The sequence below is a fragment of the Anser cygnoides genome, chromosome 1, assembly GCF_040182565.1.
Source record: "Anser cygnoides isolate HZ-2024a breed goose chromosome 1, Taihu_goose_T2T_genome, whole genome shotgun sequence".
Taxonomy (NCBI): Eukaryota; Metazoa; Chordata; class Aves; order Anseriformes; family Anatidae; genus Anser; species Anser cygnoides.
The window spans coordinates 15,588,420-15,610,602 of NC_089873.1; the positions used below are offsets into that span (position 1 = coordinate 15,588,420).

Sequence of the window (22,183 nt, forward strand, 5' to 3'; positions counted from 1 at the left end):
GAACAAACAAAAGATATAAATCCTTTATTGTCCATAGCCAGCTCTGTAAATGATAAATGGAATTAACAACTTGTCCAGCTATTCACAGTGCAACTGCTAATTTTTTCATCTTCAACTGATCAGTTAGCGACAACTAGAGACAGTAATTTCTGCATATGCACGTAGAAGACAGCAGATTTTTCAATACCTATAGAATTTCTTCTGTAAAAGAGAACTGTCTATAGCATACCATTTTCTTTTTCACATTCTATTGTTTAAGCTTGCTTAGGAACATTTCTTTTTCACTTTATAAAACATCTGTATAAAAGCATCACAAACAAGAGTAGTCAGGGCATGTAATCCACTGTATTACCCACTGCGTGACACCTGAATGTGTCACGCGCTTTACCTACCCATATGCTGCAACAGATTCTATAATATGAAGAATAAACCAGAGAACCAGCTAATATCTCATTTAATGAACTATCACAGCTCTGTAGCTCATTTAATGAACTATCACAGCTCTGCTTCTACTTTGATAGGGGACCCAAAGAAGTGTTAGGAGGTGGATGAACTGCAGAAGAAGGTTTATATATAAATATATATATTTATATACACACATACACACCATTTAATCTCCAAAAATTACATACTGAATTCATTTTTTCTTCTTACTGTGTTAAGTGGAAAGTTAATTTCAAACAATGCAAAAGTCTAACACAGAGGAATTTTAAGTCTACTTCAGCTTTAAGTAGAGATCTCAGTGAAAATATTACCAGATGTTTTCAGAGTCAAGTTCCTAACATCATCTGCTGTTCTGCAGTTCTGCAGGCTACTAGCAACTTAACAAAGTACCCAGGAAGAAAAAACCCTTCTCAGTAAAAGCTAGTGTTTCTTGTATGCATATACCTAAATGGACACGCACAAAGGTTTCCTGCACACCATACATATACACAGAGTGTATCAGTATGTAAAAATAAATGTCCAGTATCCCAAGACCCCACTAAGAATAACCTATAAGCACGTTATATTACACTATAAAAAATGCAGAACTTTCATAGTAAAACCATGCTGCTGCTGATTTCACAAAGCAGAAATTATATTGCACTAGAAGCACGACAGAAAGGTAACAAACAATGGGAAGAATTTTTCCCTGAATAGCAGCCAAAAGGGATATTCAGAAACATCTGGCTGAAAACACAGATTATTATTAATATTGGCTGTGATCCCCGTTTCAAAAGCCTTCATGATGCAGAGCTCCCTAACCAACACCAGGCTTTCACACTGCCCATCTCTACCACCTACTTACTACCATCAGATGTTGCAGTATTTCCTAAACCCTCCCAAAGATTTCGCATCCCACCACCAAATAACCAGTGTCTGTTCTCCATGCTTCTCACCCTCCCAATGCCACAGGGCACTACATCACATTTCCCTACAACATGCCCTGAACAGCGCTGGCCCCAGCCACTGTGCATTTTCCTCCCCTGTGAGCAGAGTCACCCCACTCCTAGTAAACCACCACCAAACATGACAGACCCTGCTCTGGCCTCTCTGCACCGTGGTGTTCCCATGCACCCAGGCACTGGCCTTCATGGCCATCTGGGAGGCAGGAAAAATTCAGAACAGCCAAGGTAGGCAGCAGAGAATAACAAAGAGCAGAGAGCTAAAAGGTGAGGGAGGGATGCAGATAGAGAAGTACGAGAGGAGAAAGGAAGAGAGATCAGGAAAAGAGAAGAAGGGAGAAATAGACAAGGGATTTTACCTGGCTATAAACTGTCCAGAATTAAATTAAGGGCCACAAGCTTTGGCTTCTCCCATGTATTGTAGGATGAAAATCAAGAGTGCTTCCTAAGGGAACACATTTCCCTTTAACAATAATAATTACTCAGACTTTCACAAGCTTCAGGAAAAGACCAAGTATTTGAAAACATGAAACTCAAAAAAACTGTGGCACTTTAACAAAAGAAAGTGGAAGTTCTCCTTTTAAATGGTAGAAGAAAGAGGAAGGAGAGTAATAAAAGGCATATTCTTTCTCTTAAAGAAATCCTAAAAACTACACAAGATAGCGTAAACATCTCCTATATTACCATTAAATTGTACTAATTAATTGAATAGAAACTAGCATTCAGATTAATCCCAAAATTAAGGCAGTAATTCAGGCAGTTAAAAGACAGCATTACTTATATATCCTCATGATGAGAGGAGAGACCAAAAACAAGATGCAGTAGAAAAAAATATATACTAGCTTAGAACACTACAATTGATGCTCTAGTGCTTCAGCCAAACCGATAAACTAAATAGATATTTAAACTTTCCATTTGCAACATAGCATCTGCTAATTATAAGACTAAATCATTGTCTAATAATTTTTTGATTACACAGTATAAGAGAAGCAGTAGTGACAAATATGCACAATAAACCTCAGGATGATTCTGAATGTTTGATAGTTCAGCCCTCCCACAACCTATTTTTGGAAGCTGAAATTAGAATACCAAATTAAACCAAAGGAGAAACAACTGGCAAGATACCATATACAACAGTGATGACTGATCTCCAAGACTAATGGGATGTTCTTCGCTGCTTCCTGCAGCACCGTGTGGAAGTACCCAAGCTAGCTGAAGAACGAAAAACAGTCTAGCAATGTAACATGAGTGTCACGAGAAGTATTGTATCACTCTTTCTACAAGCCAGTAAAATCCAGGGTAAATTAGTCACTACCGCAGCAGAATGCTTCCAGTATCTGAATTAGCCTAGGTATCTGTGTATCACATCACATACGGTTTTCATAAAGGTCAAAGGGCCAATAAATTTCTTTTAAGGCACAAGCTGTCATTCAAATTATGCTTTACTGTACTGCAATGTCTTCCTAAAGCTAAATATATAATCTGTCGCCTCCGAAGGTATTTTATACAAACTGAAAGGGAAAAAGGACGCTGGTACGTAAGGAATAATGAGCGGCACCGGGAAGGCCTGGGTGCGACGATGGGGAAGGGGGGGATGCGCTGACCAAAGATGGCGCCAGATCAGAGCCTGCCCTGAACAGAAGCCACCCCGCCTGGGGAGGTAACAGGAGACATCCTGTCCTGGGAGACAACAGAAGCCACGCTGCCCTGCAACAAAAAACCACCATTCTGAAGGAACATAACGTGTATGTGTGAAGGACTGTTTGGACTATAGTGGACAAAATGAAGATTGTATGGGTATAAGAACCCAGAGAAAGTTTTGAGCAGGGCCCCTCCTTGGAGGCACCCAGCTCAAGGTGATATACGGGTACTACTAAATTCTCGCCGTTTTAATAAAAAGTTGACTGTGAGTGAATTCTGGACGCCTGGGGAGACCCGTTCTGCTAGGGGAAACAAGGGTTTCCCGTAACAAAACAAACCAGACAGAAATTAATTATCTGTAAGAATTGTTGCCCCCCAAAAAACTTAAGTTACCACAAAATTTTCATGATATTAAATACCTTTATCTAGAGAAGTCATATGAAAAAATTGAAGATACTGAATGAAGGTAACAAATTCAGAACAGAGTTCTGTCCACGCCATTTCTCAATTCAAGTCAGGAAACAGAGAGAACCACAGTAAAAAGTTTTAGGGGGTTCTTTGCTTGTTAAATCAAACACTATCATAAGTCATATGAATGCAATTTAAAAATGCCTCTAAAAGTAACTAAGAAGGACTCACCAAGTTCATTGAGACTCTGGGCAGCTTTTGTTATCTCCCTGCTTCCTCCTTGCAGTTGTCCTTGAAGTCTCTTACTGAGATGCAAGATACGTATTATCCTCCGCAGCAAGTCACAGGCAGCCTGCAGAGAAATCCTAGCGTTAGAGGATATTATCAGCTCATTACGATCACATAATCTTGGGCCTCAAATATGGAAATATTTTAACCAAAAAGGAAATACGAATGTGAATAAAAACAAAGAACTTTGGAGTATTGAAAAGGATTTTTTTTTTCACAATTTAATGCAATGACAGATACTTTCAACAGCTGGAAATTATATTTACTGGGCTACTGAGATTACGCTGTTGTTACTAGCAAAAAAAAAAAAAAAAAAAGAAGGAAATTTAGGACCCCATGACAGAGATATATTCTATTTCTATCCAGAAATGAACTTTTTTTTTTATGTATTGCACCCCTGCTAAATAGTTTTCCCCTCTCTAAACATGAGTAAAATTAAGAAGTTGGGTTTGCCAATTAAATATTGATCCAAAATAAGCAAAATAGCACCATTTACTACTGAGGACAATAAAACTTAAATGCTTAAAAATGTTGTTATAAATATTGGCTCTTACGGTAAGAAGGTATGTAAAGATTCATTTTCATCAAACCTAAGGCCAGTCATCTACATGCAGTCAACTCTTAGTTCATATTATTTCACAGGTTTACGAAAATACATGGCACTCTTAGCTTAAAATTAAGATGGATGCCTATGCAAATTTTCAGGAAAAATATTTCCATCATGTTTTCTTTAGCACCAATTCAGAACAAAGATATTGCTGACATCTGAGTCAAACATAACAGTTTCACCATTTTTCACTCAACCGATGTTTTCAAACAGGTTTTCTCATTCTACGCAGTAAATAACAGAGACAAAAAGAGTTACATCAAGTGCATGATGAATTTTTTAAGTCTTACAATGGAAGAGGGTTCTGATGACATAAGAGGAGTCCTAAAGATGCATGAAAGTTTTTAGAGGCCAGTAAAGAGATAGACCATAGAACGAGCAGAGATAAATAACAGAGTTCACCTAGGACTGGACTGAGCCAGTCAGGTTAGAAGGTACGTGCTACAGGAGAAGCAATATTCTGGAGTGGCTAGCATCGAAATTACAATTCAGAAATGTGATTTAGGAGAAGGCAGAAAAGTATATGGATTTCAGTACAGTCACTGGCATTACTTTGAAACTTGTCTCCAGCATCTGCAATCAGATTAACAAGAGAGGTAAGTAAGAAGTTTGGAATGAGTAAGACACAGCTGTTCGGAGCTGTTTTCCCTTGTACTGATTATAAAGCCTCCTGAAATGTTTATCTGATGGATACCAAAATGAAATTAAAATTACTTTAAAAAATATTTAGTACCTGACAGATTTTGAACCCTTTTTTTAGACTCAAGTTAATGTCTTGAAAACTAATGTTAAGCATGCATATTTTCGTATATAAAAATAAGTCCCTTCAACCAATATTCAGCGGACTGCACAACTTGCCAATCCCTACTGTACGCCAGCATAAAACAATGGAAATACATATATTAACATTTTATTCAACATCTAGGCACAACAAAGGAAGGAAAAATTACAAAAGCCCCACAGAGACAAATCACCAAAAGCACGCTTACTCTTATTGCTTTCGGCTCTGTATCACATAGCATTAAGTGCAAGTTTCCTAGGCGTTCTGAGATGACTTAAGCACATGATTTCTATTATCATTAGTGAGAACCAAGTGGGGCTTATCCTGCTTTTGAGAGATTAACATATCAGTTTTTATTAATCCATTTCTTTAATTAGAAAAATCTTGATCCACATATCACTTTCATATCTGTGAACTAAATTTCTGCAAGACGGATCAAAAATAGCTTTTGATATCGTGCACTGTGCTTCATCAAATAAGAGGGCATAGTATTACTACTTTGCCTTCAGATTTAATTATTTCCTAATCCAATTGTGTACCTCTGACTAACGTTTTTCCCTAGGAATTCAACTTCAGTTATCTTCTGACCATCTTGTACTTTACATGCCAAAGAATATTTCTCTTTCATTTGATTGTTGTTCGTTATCTCCCATACCAAGAAACAACCTTTTGAAAGGACTATTGAGCTGAATAAGAGATAGGAAAAGCTACATTTAGATACAACTTCTAACCCTGTGAATTAGGAGGGAGAGAAAATTCCAAAGACCCTGAAGATGCGCTCTTAACTTTACAGCCATCACTACTGCATTGTGCCCTTGACAAACATTATGTTTCAAGTAAGTATTTCCACTTACATGACTTGTGAAACTTAATAAAACTCTCAGTCACTATAAAAGAATGCAATATATGAGGACTGTGTAATGGAAATAAAAAACGCATCTAGTAGCAGAGTTATTCAGGGATGCTAGATTATCAAGCCTGACCACTGGCACAACAGAAGTCTGAATTAATTCAAGAAACAGTCACTTCTGGAGTCAAAATAGTATGCTTTTCTAAAGGAGATGCTTCCATCTAAGAAGGAATAAATTCCGCTGTTCAAGCAGGAAGTAATTTGGAACAAAGCCAGTGGCCTGAGTTAGGCCCAGTGTTTTTAATAAAATTAAAAATCAAACACAATTTTTCTGGAGATTGCATGTCAGTTATCTGCTGAATTTTAAACCAACGTATCAACACTATTGCTACAATTCAAACAAACAAAAAGCCTTTTACTTTTAATCTTAACTTAGTTTTATGAAATTATTGAAGGAAGACTTAATTACAAAGACAAGACCACTTGAAATTCTGCCAGCACATAGCTCATATATGCAATTGCATATAGCTGCCAGATCACAATGCAAGTGAATTGCATATGTATATGTGATGTATATATATGCTTGTATATACAACACAATATATATGAGATACATTTGTGCTTGTATATGTAACACAAGCCTGAAGAAAGATGGGACAGTCCACTATCTTAAGACTACATTGACTATTCAGGTTCTGTAGTACCAAGAAAAACTCTGCTACTGGAAAACACATTAAAGAGAGAATAATTTTAAGCTATAGACATATGTTTTTTAAATAAAAAAGCTTTCAAAATTTTTGATATTACAGGGATTTTTAAACTCTAATATATCCAAAATTAAGAAAATATGTAGAAACAGAACTCCACAGAAAATAACTCTCTGAAGGACAAACTCTACATATTTCAGCTGTTAACTAATCCCATTTAGCTTGTGATATGCCATGGAAAGACTATGAATGTGCTCAGAAGAGGATAGTATGATTTAAAGTAGGAAGTAAGCTTTGTGAGTCTACTACTCCCCTGGGATGCCATGAAGCTGTAAGAGCAGAGCAAGAAATAATACAAGCATACAGTAGAGATTTAGAATTCAGGACTGGATTTGAAGTTTGACAATGAATTTGCAGTGAGAATGTTTATGAAAAAGCCAGACTATATTAAAAACAATTAAGGATAGCAAAATCTAGCTTTATGCAAGCCAAATACTCCTTCAGTTTGTGAGCAGTCCCATAGCAATCAAAGGAGAAGCACTAAAGTAATACAACCACGAATACAGGAGGCCCTTAAACACCACACAGTTCCGCAAAGCAGCAAAGGATAACTGCCAACCCTACAGATTTTGACAGAAAGCATCCTCTTTTAGCAGTCACCTACTTTTTTTTTTTTTTTTACTTATTCTACTAACTGTATATCAAATGATAAAATTAGCACGTTTGAAAGTGTCCATGCCACAAGTGTCTCATTCATAAGCTGTGCCACAGCCAGGAAGTGAGTTGTTTGCTGTGCTGATGCCCTTCCTTCCTAAACAAATAAGGCAACCAGGTAAAAAGGACACAACAGCAACATAATGCACTCTTTACATATCCGACAACACAAGGGGACAGCAGCTCTCATGCCAAGGACTCTCACTGGTAGACAAGCTGGAGTCATCCTTTCTTTGTGCGCTGAGATAAGTAGGCAGCTATGGACGCAAGGATGGAGCCTAGCAGGGCTGCCTTCACCCTGCACCTTTTTTTTTTTTTTTTGGTCTGGCATTTAGAACAAGAGGACTCACAGCCCAGAAAAGCCAGGTATTACAAATGCCCTGGCACAGGCTGAGTAATGCTGACCCCAGCCCCTCGGTGCATGATGCTTTCACACCACAGAAAAATCCATGTAACCTCTGTAAGGTCATACCCCTGCTATAGCAAAGAGGAAGCAAAGCAAACCCAACAAATATTGCCTACGTTCAGGGCCTTCCACAGTTTGACTTTGTGTAAAGTCAAGGAAGAAACTATCTTGATCTTTAGCCTCAAATTTCTGCAACACTTTCCACAGCTGCAACGTACACCAGAGAACAAAAAAGAAAATCTGCACCTAACCTGGCACACGGAAGTCATGGAAACTTTGCCCATTGGCAAAAACAGTGACAGCTGGAGTTGGGAAGAACAGGAGAAGCAGCTGAACAAACTGGCTGAACAGACTGGTAAGAGCTTCCTGCTGAACTTCACTGCTACTGAAAATGATGTAGAACATATCAGAACTTCATCCAAGAGACTACTGCACTTGCTCCACCAGCCCCCAGACTAGAGGCTGCGTGCAACTGTTTGCAGTCTCACCTCCTCTAGTGTACAGCAGCAGTCAATGGCAATCTACTTGAGCATATATCCACAGCTCACATTTCTGCTACTAAAAGATAAATTTCTACCTCTGCAAATTCAAGGTAAATTTGTGAAGAGAAACAGTCCAAACAGTAACTCATTTAACATTTACAGATTTGGGGTTGTGTTTCTTTTCAAACCATAAACTGAATAATGCAGCTATGTTGACTCCTGAAGATCTATGGAATAGTATTCAACTATAATAAAATTAGAAATAGAAGTGTTTGACACTTACCTCACCATCACTGTGAAAAACTTTCTCACACTGCTCTCCTTTAACACAGAACTATACTCTCTGTAGACTCCACTTATATTTAAAAGATAGGAACAGCTACATACCTGGCCTTATGAAACACTGAAGCCCCAGCTGGCTCTGTAAATTGCACCTATGCCATCTTGAAAGAACTATTTACTAAAGAACTCTTTACTAAACTACAGTTAAGCCTGCACTAATGTAAATGAGAAAAGTATCTCCAATACACTGATATCATAACAGTATCAAATATACCCAGACAGTAATGAAAATTTAATTAACCTGTGCTCTGATAGCCTTTTATTCTTACCCACCATCTCTCCAGAAACTAACACAGCTAATGCAAAGGTCAGTTTCCTGCTTTGTAATGTGAAGCAGTTCTCAGTAGTTCATGAGGAGACACGCAAATGCTTTTACTCAGAAATACTGAGAGCAAACTGCAGTTTACTGCTGGAAATCCCACCCATATCTGACAATTCACATGGGAGGACTAGAGGACTGTGAAACAAAGCATATTAAAAAGACTTTTTAAAATGTATTTTTATTACAACTTACCTGAAGCTTTGCTAGCTGAGCAGTGCGTGATACTATTTTGTTGTAGGGATCAATGATTTTGGCTCTAATTCTAAAAATTAGAAGAGAAGTTTATTTGTGGAAGTATTAATAAGTACATGATGGAACAATTAAGAATTTAGGCTTTCTAATCACATCATGAATGGCATACCTATCAACAGTACTTTGTAGGGCACCAATTCTAGTCTGCATCATTTGGAGGACACCTGCAAAATAAAGCAGATGTTTTACACATCACCCATCAATTATAGAAAGAACTAATCCTCAAATTACATCTCCTGCAGACTACTTCCACATTAAAAAAAAAAAAGCCGTTTCACACTTTACAATAAAACATTCAAAGAGATTTAAATGAATGAGACACATGATATTTGGAAATAAACTGAGCAGGTAATCAGTGAATTACTGAATGTTACGGAAAAATTTACTGGTACAGAACAAAAACCTACAGAAGATATATTGCTCTCAAATTCATCATATGTTAAGTTTCAAATAGTATTTAGAGGATGTTGCTTTCTAAGAGAATGATGATCAAGATGCTGTTCAAACGCATATAACCCGATATAAACAGCTGAACATGATATAAAAAAATGCCACAACTTGTTTAACAAAGGAACTAGACAGTTCAGAGAAACCAACAGACAGGGAAAACTGAAAAGATAAGCAATTCCATTTCAAGATTTTCTTCCTGTGCATAAGCATCTTTAGCAAAAAGTAAGGTACCGATGTCATTGTGAGATCATCTAATTTAGATTACAAACAGAGCAAACTACACTAATCGTGTTTGTTCCAGATGAATTTGGAAAAGCAACACGAAGAAAACCCACAAGCACGGTTTTCTTTTCTTCCTAAATTGCAAACAAAGCAGTCAAGGGTAGCAGTCATTTTTGCAATGTGGAATCAGCCTGCTGAGAATTTAATTAAGTTACGCAAACCCAGACCTACGAAATTATTTCGGTTTCAGTTATTGCTAGCACTCTCAAACATTCCATGTTTTTGTAAAGCCCTGTTTACAAGCTTGTCTTCATCAAATCAGACAGAACTACAATACAGAAAGACAAAAGATAAACAGAATTACTGCTAATAGTGTTTTATTCAGCTTGTTCTGTACTGGGACCATATTTCGTTTGTATTGTATAAATATGCCTACTCCCATATTCCCTGTATTTCAAAACTATTAACTTGGCTTATTGTAAGCTTTGGGGGTCTTCTGACATCTATAGATGGAAGGACAGGCATGCAATTCTCACACACCAAAAGATGAAGATATAATAGGATGAATTCTGCACTCTACATTAGAACAAGGGAGGGCCAGTAAAGTGACATTGCTACGTGTCTGGCGTATGCTTTGTAGACAATCCTGCCAGAAGGCATTATTAGGATGGGTAAAAAGGTAATCTACCCTCTGCATCTGTTGTATAAGATATAGGATGATACTGTCTAGCTTATCTTCAGCTAACGCAGGATTCAAGATACCTGTTGAGCTATCTGTAGAAACAGAACCAGAAAAGAGTATTTATCAGTGTACAAACTAACAAAGTGAACAGACCTGGAAAAAAAAAAAAAGTCCCCAGCAGCAATTTACTTGACAAGTTGGGCAGAGTAAAGGTTTTGCAATACTTAAAATACCATCTTAGCTTGCACAAAACTGTCATTTCTACTAATGTTTCAAGTGTCTACAAATCTCAGGATTAGAACCCTCCCGTATTTCTCACACATAGTAGAGGCCTTTTAAGGAGAATAGCCCTATATTAATGGAAAAAAATCAAGAATTTTTAGGCAGATTAGATTTTATTTTTACTTTTGGTTATCAGCTGTAAAAAATGTGTTACCACACCCGACCTATAGAATTGTTTTATAACTGAACAGCTCTTTTTGAAACACTTCACTCTTTCCTCAGAGCAATTTTAGGTAGGAATGCTTCAAAACCAGACACGATTTCTGAACACTCAGGTCCACTGAGCACAAATTGCTGAAGATTGTGACCGGAAGATATTGATCCGCTAGACAGATGTAGATGTCGACTACAGGTTCTTAACACCTTATTTGGAGGATGAACACAGATTCCAGACTTCCTATGCTTTAATTTTCCAACTGTTTAAAAAACTATTTGGGGGCTACCATTGCTAGATTAAATAAGCATTTCTCTATTTTTATATCTACACACAAATGCCAAAAATTGAATACCGTATCCAACAATTTCCAGTTGCTCAGAGGTACTACAACTGTCAGCAACCAGAAACTCTCAGTTTATGCTAAAACCTGGAAGCAGGTGATGGGACAAAGGCAAGTTACTCTGCAAGTTACAGAATACAGACGGGGAAGGGAATATGCTTGGATCTCATAGTGTATGTAAATTAGCATGTTATAGGAGTAAATACCTATCTGGGAAAAAAAAAAAAAAAACACAACAAGACCATACAAAGTTCCCAACAAGTGTCAAAGAGCAGAGCAGAATGACAGGTCTAATGAGCTCCTGGCAGATCCATATTCTGCAACCATTTTTCTGTACAGATTCCATGGTTCTCAAGTAAAGCCTTTACAAGTCAGCAGTTTATATTAAAAGCCAGAACCCAAACAGTGGAATAACACAAATGTATGTATTTAATTTACTAGTTTCCTACTAGGAAAAAAATAATCTCAGTGCAGTTAAGATCATGTGTTAAAGCCTCTTTGCTTAAGATTTCTAAACTATGCGACACATGCATATGCAGCATTTACAAACTTGGTATTTATAGCAACAGATACTGCAACAAAATTTGGTTTATTTAGAAAAAATATATATTAAAAGGTCAAAAAGATTCGATTGCTAAAGTTGCTCAGAACTGATTATCAAGATACTTTTTCCTATGAGGTAGTTATTCCAGGGAAGTATCGGTCAAATCTTCTCCCTGGAGCTCCATCTGCTGACATAAAAAAAAAAAAAAAGCACTGCCACATTACTTCTCAGAAGTAAGATCTGTAGCTACAAAAAACAAAGTGGACAGTGAATGATGTTGCCTGTGCACATGTTAAAAATGCTTCCTCACTCATAATAAATAGCAAGTAAGGTAACTGTTCCTACCTTCCAGGGATTCAATTCCAGTTGCTTGAGCCAACAGGTCTTCATGTCTTGCAACAACCTTACAAAAAAAGAGAGAGAAAAGAGAAATCACGATAGAAGAATGAAAGGAGATGAGAGGGATATTAAAATATCATAGTCTTCCTACATTAAGGAGACCCAGGAAAAAGCAGCCACATCTCAAAGATGAAAGGGTTTTCAGTACACATTTTAATTCACAAAAACGGTAAACTCAAAAAGGGAAGAGGGTCAGTTATTGCAGCGTAGCTGACATCTTAAAGTCAGCAGAGCAATCAATCATGTTTCAACTCACCCTCAGATATAATAATTGTAAATGTAAGCTTACTAATCACACAGTAATAAGATATTTTTAGTATTTTCATTTCTATTTATGAAATTTAAAAACTAGTTCCCAAAGAATTTACCAATGAGAGGGAGCAGTTTTTCAAACCACACACAAATTTAACATGTACTCTCATGGAAAGGTCAACAGTTTTGTGGTGTCTGTGTGGATTTTACCAAACAGTCTTTGACTATCCAAACTCAAGAGCCTTTCTGAAGGTGTGTTAGCATAGGTTACGTTTGCCCAGATAAAGGTGAGGATTAGGGCCTAGGATACGCTCCAGCACAGGATGAAAGGGTGCAAGACAAATCATTCATTGTCTTCTCACAGTCACCATCCCAAATAACAGGAAAGTTTTTCTGATAGCTGACATGATTAATTGGAAAGAATTAGGGAACATCCTTACAAAGGACAGTGGAACCTCCTTGCATATGGAAACTGAGTGCAGAAACAAAACAAAACCAAACAGCGTACAGCTTCTTCATAGGGTCATTAGGAGTGGGCTTGACTGAGTTAGGTATCAGACTCAGTACTCTTTTTGCTGGAAGTTGTATTTTCAGTTAGTTAGTGCTTGCACAGTTAACTGGGAAATTTCAGAAGCAACAAGATCACACGACTACTCGGCATTTAATCAGTTTATATCAACCACCCCAGAGCAACAAGCATGCTTTAAACTTACTTGCAAATGAAGCTCTTTATCCAGTTGACTAATACCTTGGGCAAGTTTTGCTAGTTGCTCAGCTATCACAGCCTGATGGATGGACTGCGAAGTGTAAGCTTTCACATCAAAGTCTTCTCTGAAGAAGTCAGCATAACATTCTGAAAGAGATTTAGACGTTATCGTCATCTTTCAAACCAGCAATACTTGTGGACCTACAGCATACAGCTCTCAGCACACAGATCTCTCCTCAGCTTCTCCAGATGTAACAGCATGCGTTCTCTACATCGCATAATATAAGCGTGACACTGACTTGAGAAGAGACCACAAGCAAGAGGAACATGCTTGGATTTCTTTTCTTTTTTATGTAAATGGTGAAAAAGAAAACGTTCCTTTAATCCCCACAGCCTTTTCTTGAGCAGAGGGCACCGAAAGGTACTGACACCTTCAAGCTTTGCAAATGCGACCAGGGTGAGGCCGCTGAGGCTGGACCCAGAACCAACACACAGCAGCCACCACTGAGAATCGAAGCGACAAAACACACAACTTCGTGAAACCGTACCGCGCCTGATAATGGTGCTAGTTTACTACAATGCTAAATTAAGAAATGATGCCGCAAGGGTGGTTTTTAACGAAGCGTGACGCACGCTGGTTTGCACGGAAGGCTCACTGGTGCTGTTAGCAAGAGCTTTCTCCGGGAGGAAAAGGGGATCACAGGCAAGGCGCCGGCCAAGCAGGGACAGGGAACAGGGACAGGGACAGGGGCAGGAACAGGAGCAGGAACAGGGGCAGTGGCAGGAACAGGGGCAGAGGCAGGAACAGGGGCAGAGGCAGGAACAGGGGCAGGGGCAGGAACAGGGGCAGGGGCAGGAACAGGGGCAGGGGCAGGAACAGGGGCAGGGGCAAGGGGCAGGGACAGGGGCAAGGGGCAGGGACAGGGACAGGGACAGGGACAGGTCTCCTCTCCCATGAGGGCAGCACCGGCAGGCAGAGCCCCAGGAACCGAGGAGCCCCACTTTCCCCTCCTCTTCCCCCCCGATCCCCGAACCGGACCCCTGAGGCAACAGCGGCGGCAGCAGCGCGGGTCCCGGGGACACAACGAGGCGCTGCCGCCCCCTCCGTCCCCACATCCCCGTCCCCCCGCCCCGGGCCACGCTCACCGTCCGCCAGCAGCTCGGCCAGGGCCGGGGCCGGGGCAGGGAGCGGGGCCGCTCCGGCCGCCTCCTCCTCCTCCATGCTGCCAGGTGCCGGCGGCCCCGCGTCACTCCCGGGCGGCGGCGCACGGCGATGATGGCGAAGGCGGGCGACGGGAGCGGAGCGGGGCCGTCCCACCGGGAGCTGCCGGCGTGTGGTGAACGGGGCCGGGCTGAGCCGAGCCGGGCAGGGAAGGGCAGCCCTTTGGAGCCCTCCCCCGTAGCGCCCCGCGGACCCCAGCTGCTGACGGCCCCGGGGCTTTGTTTTTCCAGATGCCGGAAGGGTTGGTGGTGATACATGAGTGGGGACGGCGAGGGAATTAAAGGATGCCCGGGGAAGGAGCCCGGGGATTTGTTTCGGTCTGGGCGCGTTGTAAAGATCTGTGCCCCGATGGTGCGCTATTCGAAGTAAGTGACTGGCGTGGCAGCTGTCCTCTCAGTTTGTCTTCTCAGGAAGCTTGTCGCGACAGCAAAAACAGGGAGGGTTGCCTTTTTCCACAAGTCCTGTGAGGAGCAGCTGAGGGAACTGGGGTTGTTGTGTGAGCAGAGGAGGCTCAGGGCAGACCTTATTGCTCTCTGCAACTGCCTGAAAGGAAGCTGTGGGGAGCTGGGGGTCGGCCTCTTCTCACAGGTAACCAGTGACAGGACTAGAGGGAATGGCCTCAAGTTGTGCCAGGGGAGGTTCAGGTTGGAAATGAGGAGACATTTCTTCTCAGAAAGAGCAGTCAGGCACTGGGACGGGTTGCCCAGGGAGGTGGTGGAGTCACCGTCCCTGGGGGTGTTCAAGGAGAGGTTGGACGTGGTGCTTAGGGACAGGGTTTAGTGGGTGATGTTGGTGGTAGGGGGGTGGTTGGACCAGGTGATCTTGGAGGGCTTTTCCAACCTTAAGGATTCTGTGATTCTCCTGCGACTGTTTAAGATTGCAATAGACATGGGATATGTTTGTCTTACAGTTTTACTCACTCACCCGCACAGTATTGCATGTAAGAACAGCGATTCAGAGTAGCTAATCAGGGAAATGACACTGCTATTTGTCATTAATTTTCATGTGTCCGCAGGTTGGCTTTCAGAACCTTGGTTAGAAAATACGGCTGCGACTTGTGTTATACACCAATGATAGTGGCAGCTGATTTTGTGAGATCTGCAAAAGCAAGAGACAGCGAATTCACAACAAATAAAGGTATTCTTTTCTAATAAATCATTACCTTTTCAGAATACTTTATGCAGTGATAAACCAAACTGGCCAAGCAAATGAAGTCTATCACACGGCTTGACATCCATAACAATTTAAGGATACTATATCTGAATTATATAGAATTTTTCTGTGGTTTTACAATCAGAGTAAGTACATTCCAGTGATAGTGTTTCAAATGAAATAATAGAAAACCTTGTCTTCTCCTGAAAAGCAGGGCCTACAAACTGATTTCGGCGTGTGGTGGGTTGACCCTTGCCAGCAACTATGCATGCACACAGGTGCTAACTCATTCCACACCGCCTTTCCTCCTCCACCTCCCCACCAAGGCGCAGGGAGAAAATAGGAGAAACATGCAAGAAAAGCTTGTGGGTCAAGTTAAAAACAGTTTATTAAGTGGAGGAGGAAAACAGGTGATGCAAAGGCAATCCTGCTCTACTTCACACCAGCAGACCAATGCCCAGCAAGTCTCCAGGCAGTGGCTACAATGGAACACAATTTCCACCCTCTCCAAAAGCTTTCTTCTTCCCTTACCACTCCAGTTTTATTACTGATCATGAAGTTATGTGGTGTGCAATATTCCTTTGGCCAGTTCAGGTCGTCTGTGACAGCTCTGTCCACTCCAAATTTCTTTCCTACACCAACCTGTTTGCTGGGGGAGCAGACAGTGGTAAAGAGAGAGTTCCGATAATGCCCTCACTCTTTAGCAAAAGCTAAAACTTTGGTGCATTACCAGCAAGGTTTTGCCCCGAAATCCAAAACACAGCACCATACAGGCTGCTATGAAGAAAGTTAACCCCATCACAGCTAGACCCAATACAAGACAGTAGTAAGATTCTTCTGCCAGCAATTGCTGTTTCTTGTATATATCAGAGATGTGCAATTAGCTTGTTGCCAGATAAGGTTTTCTGGTTTCTAGCAAAAATAAGAGGGGAAAAATGAATAGACCAATGAAACTGGGAATGATAAGGGAAGCAGGTTTGAATTAGCTGGAGTGAAAAATAGAAGATGGACTCCTTGGAATATCAAGAGAAGGATGCAAGAAGAGTCCAGGAAGTGAAGCATAGCTGGGGTTGATGGGGAGAAGCAAGGTTTCACACATGGTATAGAAGTGTAACCAGAACAGAGGAAAAAAAAAAAGGAGTATAAGGAGTTGTTCAGAGTCCTGGCTGTAAAGGAAAAGAGAAATGTAGTATGAAATACGTGGGAAGAGGTAACAATATAAATACAGATCCGCTGGCATGAAGTGGCTGCAGTAGAAGAGTGTAACAAGGAACATAGAAGCACAGGCTGTAAGTAGAGGAATGGAGAGAGCACTTAATGTGCTAAGACTGGCCTTTATGATCTACAGAGTGTGATGATTTCATCCACTCATACTGCTGAGTTGGTGGTTTTGTAGGTATATATACAATAGCAGTGGAAGTAAATTTCATGATTTTATCACTGACCATTTACTATGGTACGTTATTCAAATGCAGCAAGTCAGTTGTAGAGAAAAGTCACATGGGGAAGAACAGGTAGACCCTTAGTAGTAGAGTTCAACTTGAAAGCTTGAATAATTTTTTTTTTGTGCAAAAATAGATGAATAAGAACATAATTGACACTATATATGGCTCAAAGGTCTACAGACCAAGGTCCTCCTGCATTTACTTAAGCTTTTGATCTTCACAATGTCCCGTGGCTTTGAAGATCCACAGATTAGCTTTGTAGTGTTTTTTGGGGTGTAAGGGGATGGGCAGAGAGAGGAAATTCTCCTTTCTGCTGTAATGTTGTTGCCTGTTAACAGGGGTTACAGAATGAAGTGCTCTAATGTTGTAAACAATATATTTTCCCTACTCACCTCTTTCATGTTTGCCTTAGTTTTATAAGTCTCCAAAAACATTCTGCCTCTGACATCTTTGCCAATATTACAGTATTTACATCACCGTTTATGCTTTTAACCTGTTGCTTCACAACAGGTCATGAAATTTTACTGTGGTTTTATGTTTAACTTTCTGTTTGTTTGTTTGGGGATTTTGTCTTCTAATTAGCAGAGTTGGTTCAGAGCCTACAGTTACAATTTCTGGTTTCCATTTTATTTGGCACTGACATTTCTTTGTTGTGTATTTCTAAAATAGAGGTAGATCATCCCTGTGGCTGCTACTAAAAGGTTAACTATGGCTAGTATTATTACTTAATAGTCAACCAAAAAAACTAGGAGCATGGGATTATGGTTGGATGTGGTACTTAGGGACATGGTTTAGTGGGTAATATTGATGGTAGGAGGACAGTTGGACTAGATGATCTTGGAGGGCTTTTCCAACCTTAATGATTCTATGATTATTCCAATATATTAGCTGTAACAATGTAAATCTCTTCAGCTAGAGGACTGTGTAAATGAACACTTTTGAAAATATGCAAGGGATTTTGGGGGGCTTGCTGGAGTTTTAGGTAACCTATAGAACTGTCTCAACTTGATTGAGAGGATACTGCTGACCTCTCTGACTGAAGCTCAGCTACTTCAAGAACTCTGTATTTTCCAATAAGATAGGAAAACCTTCAGAAGCACTTGTGGTCTTGTCAGCACCAGAAGTGCATGTGCCTTGTGCATTTGTTGGATTTTCTCTTTGGATTAATGCTCAAATACTTGTCTTAACCCATTCCCCCTCCCCCATAACTGCAGCAATAGTGTATATGGAAAGGGAGTGCTAATACTGAAATATTTTTAGATGCCTTTAATGTATTGCAGTAGCTGTAAAAGAGGAGAGCCTGTTCCAAATGACCATCTGGCTCTCTGCAGGGGCTTAGTAAATCACAGATAGTTCACCAGACCCAAGCTGAGGAGCACTGGCACTTTGGTTTCCCACTCGAGACAAAGCTGCGAAAGCTGCTTCTGCCTGTGTGTTCTCATTCCAGCTCTGCGTACTGCCTTGTGAACAAAACCCAGCCATGTTTGCACAGAAGAGGAAAAATGGCCTGGGATAAGGAAGGGGAAAGTTAGTGGGTTGCTTAGGGAACTAATCCTTCAGAAAGGAGCTGGACACATTTCATGCCTGGCAAGACAGACAGCGATGTCAGCACAGCAAAGGGACGGCATGCAGACAAGAAGGAGCAGGCTAGGAGGGGAAGCAGGAAGGCTACTGAAAAATAGAGAATACTCTAAAGCTAAACTTACTGTTCTGCTTCATTTGCTTAATAATAGAATTACTATATAGAATCATTCAGGTTGGAAAAGACCTCCAAGATCATCTAGTCCAACCTTTAACCTCGTACTGAAGTACACCACTAAGCCACGCTAAGTTCTACATCTACATGTTTCTTGAAGACCTGCAGGGATGGTGACTCAGCCACTTCCCTGGGCAGCCTGTTCAATGCCGCACAGTCCTCTCAGTGAAGAAATTTCCCCTAATATCCAACCTAAACCTCCCCTGGTGCAACTTAAGGCCATTTTCTCTTGTCTTATCACTTGGTGCTTGGGAGAAGAACCCAATCCCCACCTTACCATCGCCTCTGTTAAGGTAATTGTACAGCACGATGAGGTCTCCCCTGAGCCTCCTTTTCTCCAGGCCAAACAACGCCAGCTCTCTCAGCCACTCCTGAAAGACTTGTTCTCCAGACCCCTCACCAGCTCAGCTGCTCTTCTCCAGACATGCTCCAGCACCTCGATGTCCTTCTTGTAGTGGGGGGCAAAAGACTGTAGTGGTATGGGCTACTTTTGTATGACTTCTCTTTTCCCCTTTATAATTGCCTTTCAAAATCTTTATGTTGAACAAACTGAGGCTAGATCCAGTAAAGAACTGAAAAATCTATTAAGTGGTATTTTGGCCCCAGGTGCTTAGTTTCATGTATCATCTTGGGGAAATTTAAGCATCTGACCAATTTCAAACAGAAAAAAAGTGTACGTGGAGTAATCAACTGTCTAGGACACAGGTGTATGTCTGAATTCCCACCTCACTTGATAGAGGCATGTGTTTAGTAACCACTAAGGTTGATAAATAGAGGTTAGCTACTTCTATTCATTTGTGATCCAGGGCTCACAGAACCCCAAAACAGTTGGCAGGGCCCTCTGGAGGCCAGCAGCTCCAACCCCTGCCCAAGCAGGGACACCCAGTGCAGGCTGCCCAGGACCACGTCCAGGCGCTTTTGAAGATCTCCAAGGAGAGAGTCTCCACAGCTTCTCCAAGCAACATTTGCCAGTGCTCAGTCACCCACACAGTATTCAAAAAAAAAAAATCATACCTTCAGGAAAATGTTCAGACAGCACCTCCTGTGTTTCAGTTGTGCCCATTGCTTCTTGTCCTGTCCCTTGGTACCACTGAAAAGAGCCCATCTCCATCTTCTTTGTACCCTCCCTTCAGTTATTTATTATATACACTGATAAGATTTCGCCTGAGCTTTGTCTTTTCCAGACTGAACAGTCCTAAGTCTATCGGCCTCTCCTCAGAGATGCTCCAGCCCCTTTATCATCTTCTCAGTGCTGTTTTTCCTTTGTCAGTGGGAGAACATGGGGAGTGAAGAAGATTGTTGAGTCCTTTTTAAAATAATAATATAATAATAATAATATATTGATTAGAACACACAGAAGAAGCAGGCTTCCTTCTTCCTAGGTCTCCGTCAGCCAACAGGTCAAAACTACATGTCCTACCTGTGCAAAGAGCACTTCAGTAGCCAAAAAAAATCTGGGGGAGAAGATATTTCCTACTCCTCCTGCCAGAACTGGGTTATACAGCAGTAAGGAACACCACACTACCTTGATCAGTTGGAGGGGGAACTGGCACAAAAGAGAGCACAGCTGTTTGTAGTCTGTTCATCTAGTGAATACTGGGTTTATGGATTTCGCATTAAACAGTCACTTGTTTTATATCCAGGACTTGTTACAGTCCTGGGAGCAGAGACTGGAAGCCACCTCATTAGTATACCCAGTTTTCTGGTTCTCTGACATCTTTTACTGAGTCTGGATTTTTTTGGACTATCAGTATGATCTGTACCTTACATCTGTGTCCCACTTCAGGAAGCTTCTTTTTTTCTTCCTAGAGTTTGCTTTCAGTCTGCTGTATAACTTACTCCTGTAAGACATCATTTCTTCATTTGTTACTGCTTTTACAAGAGTTGTTGTTTTATGGTCTGAAGAATAGCTGAAAAAATGCTGAAATGGAGTGATAGAGTTTATTTGGTTCTGCATGCATTGTTCAGAGTTCAGTATAGCAACAGCGGGGATCAGTTGAAAGATTACATGACAGTGTAACTTGACCTTTAAGATTTTATTTTAATAATGGAGGTGTAATGGGGAAAATAATAAACAAATTAGAGAATGGATAGATTATTAATGTTGGAGATACAGTGGCAGTATTGATGTCTTTATTCATTTTGGTTTTAATGTTTAGCTGTTCTCGGTCTAAGAACATCCAAGAACAATATGCGATCTGACGGAACAATAGTTGAAGAAATTATTTTCCCATTGTTACTTTCTGAATAGACTGAATTAATAATGCTGCTTTTAAACAGATTATTGGTTTTGACAAGAAATTATCAATTGTAAACAAGTATGTATTTTTTAGAATTTTAAGAAAGTTAAACACTACCATTTAAATAATAAAACATTCGAAATTCAGATTTGTTTTTTCATTTTCTTTTTTTTTTAATCTCTAAATATCTTTTCATTGGAGTAGGTGATAATCCACTGATTGTTCAGTTTGCTGCTAAAGAGGCGCAGGTTTTATGTGATGCTGCCCGTATCGTCTGTCCTTTCGCAGATGGAATAGACTTAAACTGTGGCTGTCCTCAGAGGTAAAGTTATGGGGGAAAGGAAAAGGGGGTAAATATGGTGAAATAATTTGAGAAACAAAGGATGCTGACCTTCATTTTTATAACTTAACTTAAAAATAGACTTGGAGATTGAAACAGCTTTTTGACCTGTCAGTTAGAAATGTGTGTATGGTAAGATGCTGTTCTGAATGTTCTGAGATGCCAATCGCCGTGGTGAGACTGGGAAAACCAGGCTTGTTTGCCAACTTCAACTTCTTTCATTTCTGACATATTGAGCGTTGACTTAGAAGTCAAGTGTCCATGTCTACCTAACAGCTGTGAAATATGCATTACTAATGCCACCCTGCAGCATTTGACCTCCCAGAAAAAGAGCTTTGCTGCAAATAATTTGAAGAGTGTCTTGAGAAACAGTGCGGCAGTTCCCAAAATACCAAGGCAAGTCCCTGACGTCTCAGACTTCGGCAATTGAAGGATAGTCTCTAAAATATAATTACACGTATTATATTATTCAGAAAGTGCTGAACAGAATTCCCCCCATCTTTCATTAGGTTTATAAATGCAGTGAATTAGAGATCTACTTCTCACTTAAATTGATAAAGATTTTGTCTTGGCAATGAAACAGAGTAGTAATGCACAAATGAAGATTCTCACTAACAGGTTCAATTGAGAACCATTTATTACACGGTTGTCAGGCAGTCTTTTTGTAACTAAAACCCTCAAAAATAAAAGTAGGAAAGCAAAGATAATATAATGGTCCAAATACTTAATTTGTCTATTCTAATTAGGTTGTCTTGGCTTAAAATTACAGTATTTGAGAAAATACTTCGGAGATCTGAGACCTCAAAATG

The 22,183-nt window shown here is 40.3% G+C and overlaps 2 protein-coding genes across 3 annotated transcripts in view; one reads left to right on the top strand and one right to left on the bottom strand.

The window, feature by feature from the left end:
- Positions 1-14,491, bottom strand: part of COG5 (component of oligomeric golgi complex 5) — a 186,000-nt gene extending 171,509 nt beyond the window's left edge. The window contains exons 1-6 of the mRNA XM_066989725.1: positions 14,366-14,491; positions 13,227-13,366; positions 12,208-12,265; positions 9,295-9,349; positions 9,126-9,195; positions 3,666-3,786 (exon numbers count right to left, since the gene is read on the bottom strand). Coding sequence (XP_066845826.1) covers positions 3,666-3,786; positions 9,126-9,195; positions 9,295-9,349; positions 12,208-12,265; positions 13,227-13,366; positions 14,366-14,441 — 520 coding nt within the window. The 5' untranslated portion in view covers positions 14,442-14,491. The remainder of the gene's footprint in view (positions 1-3,665; positions 3,787-9,125; positions 9,196-9,294; positions 9,350-12,207; positions 12,266-13,226; positions 13,367-14,365) is intronic.
- Positions 14,492-14,667: 176 nt separating this feature from the next.
- Positions 14,668-22,183, top strand: part of DUS4L (dihydrouridine synthase 4 like) — a 41,018-nt gene continuing 33,502 nt past the window's right edge. For both annotated transcript variants that reach the window (XM_048068502.2, XM_013190743.3), the window contains exons 1-3: positions 14,668-14,806; positions 15,457-15,578; positions 21,239-21,356. In XM_048068502.2, the coding sequence (XP_047924459.1) occupies positions 14,697-14,806; positions 15,457-15,578; positions 21,239-21,356 (350 nt within the window). In that variant the 5' untranslated portion in view covers positions 14,668-14,696. The remainder of the gene's footprint in view (positions 14,807-15,456; positions 15,579-21,238; positions 21,357-22,183) is intronic.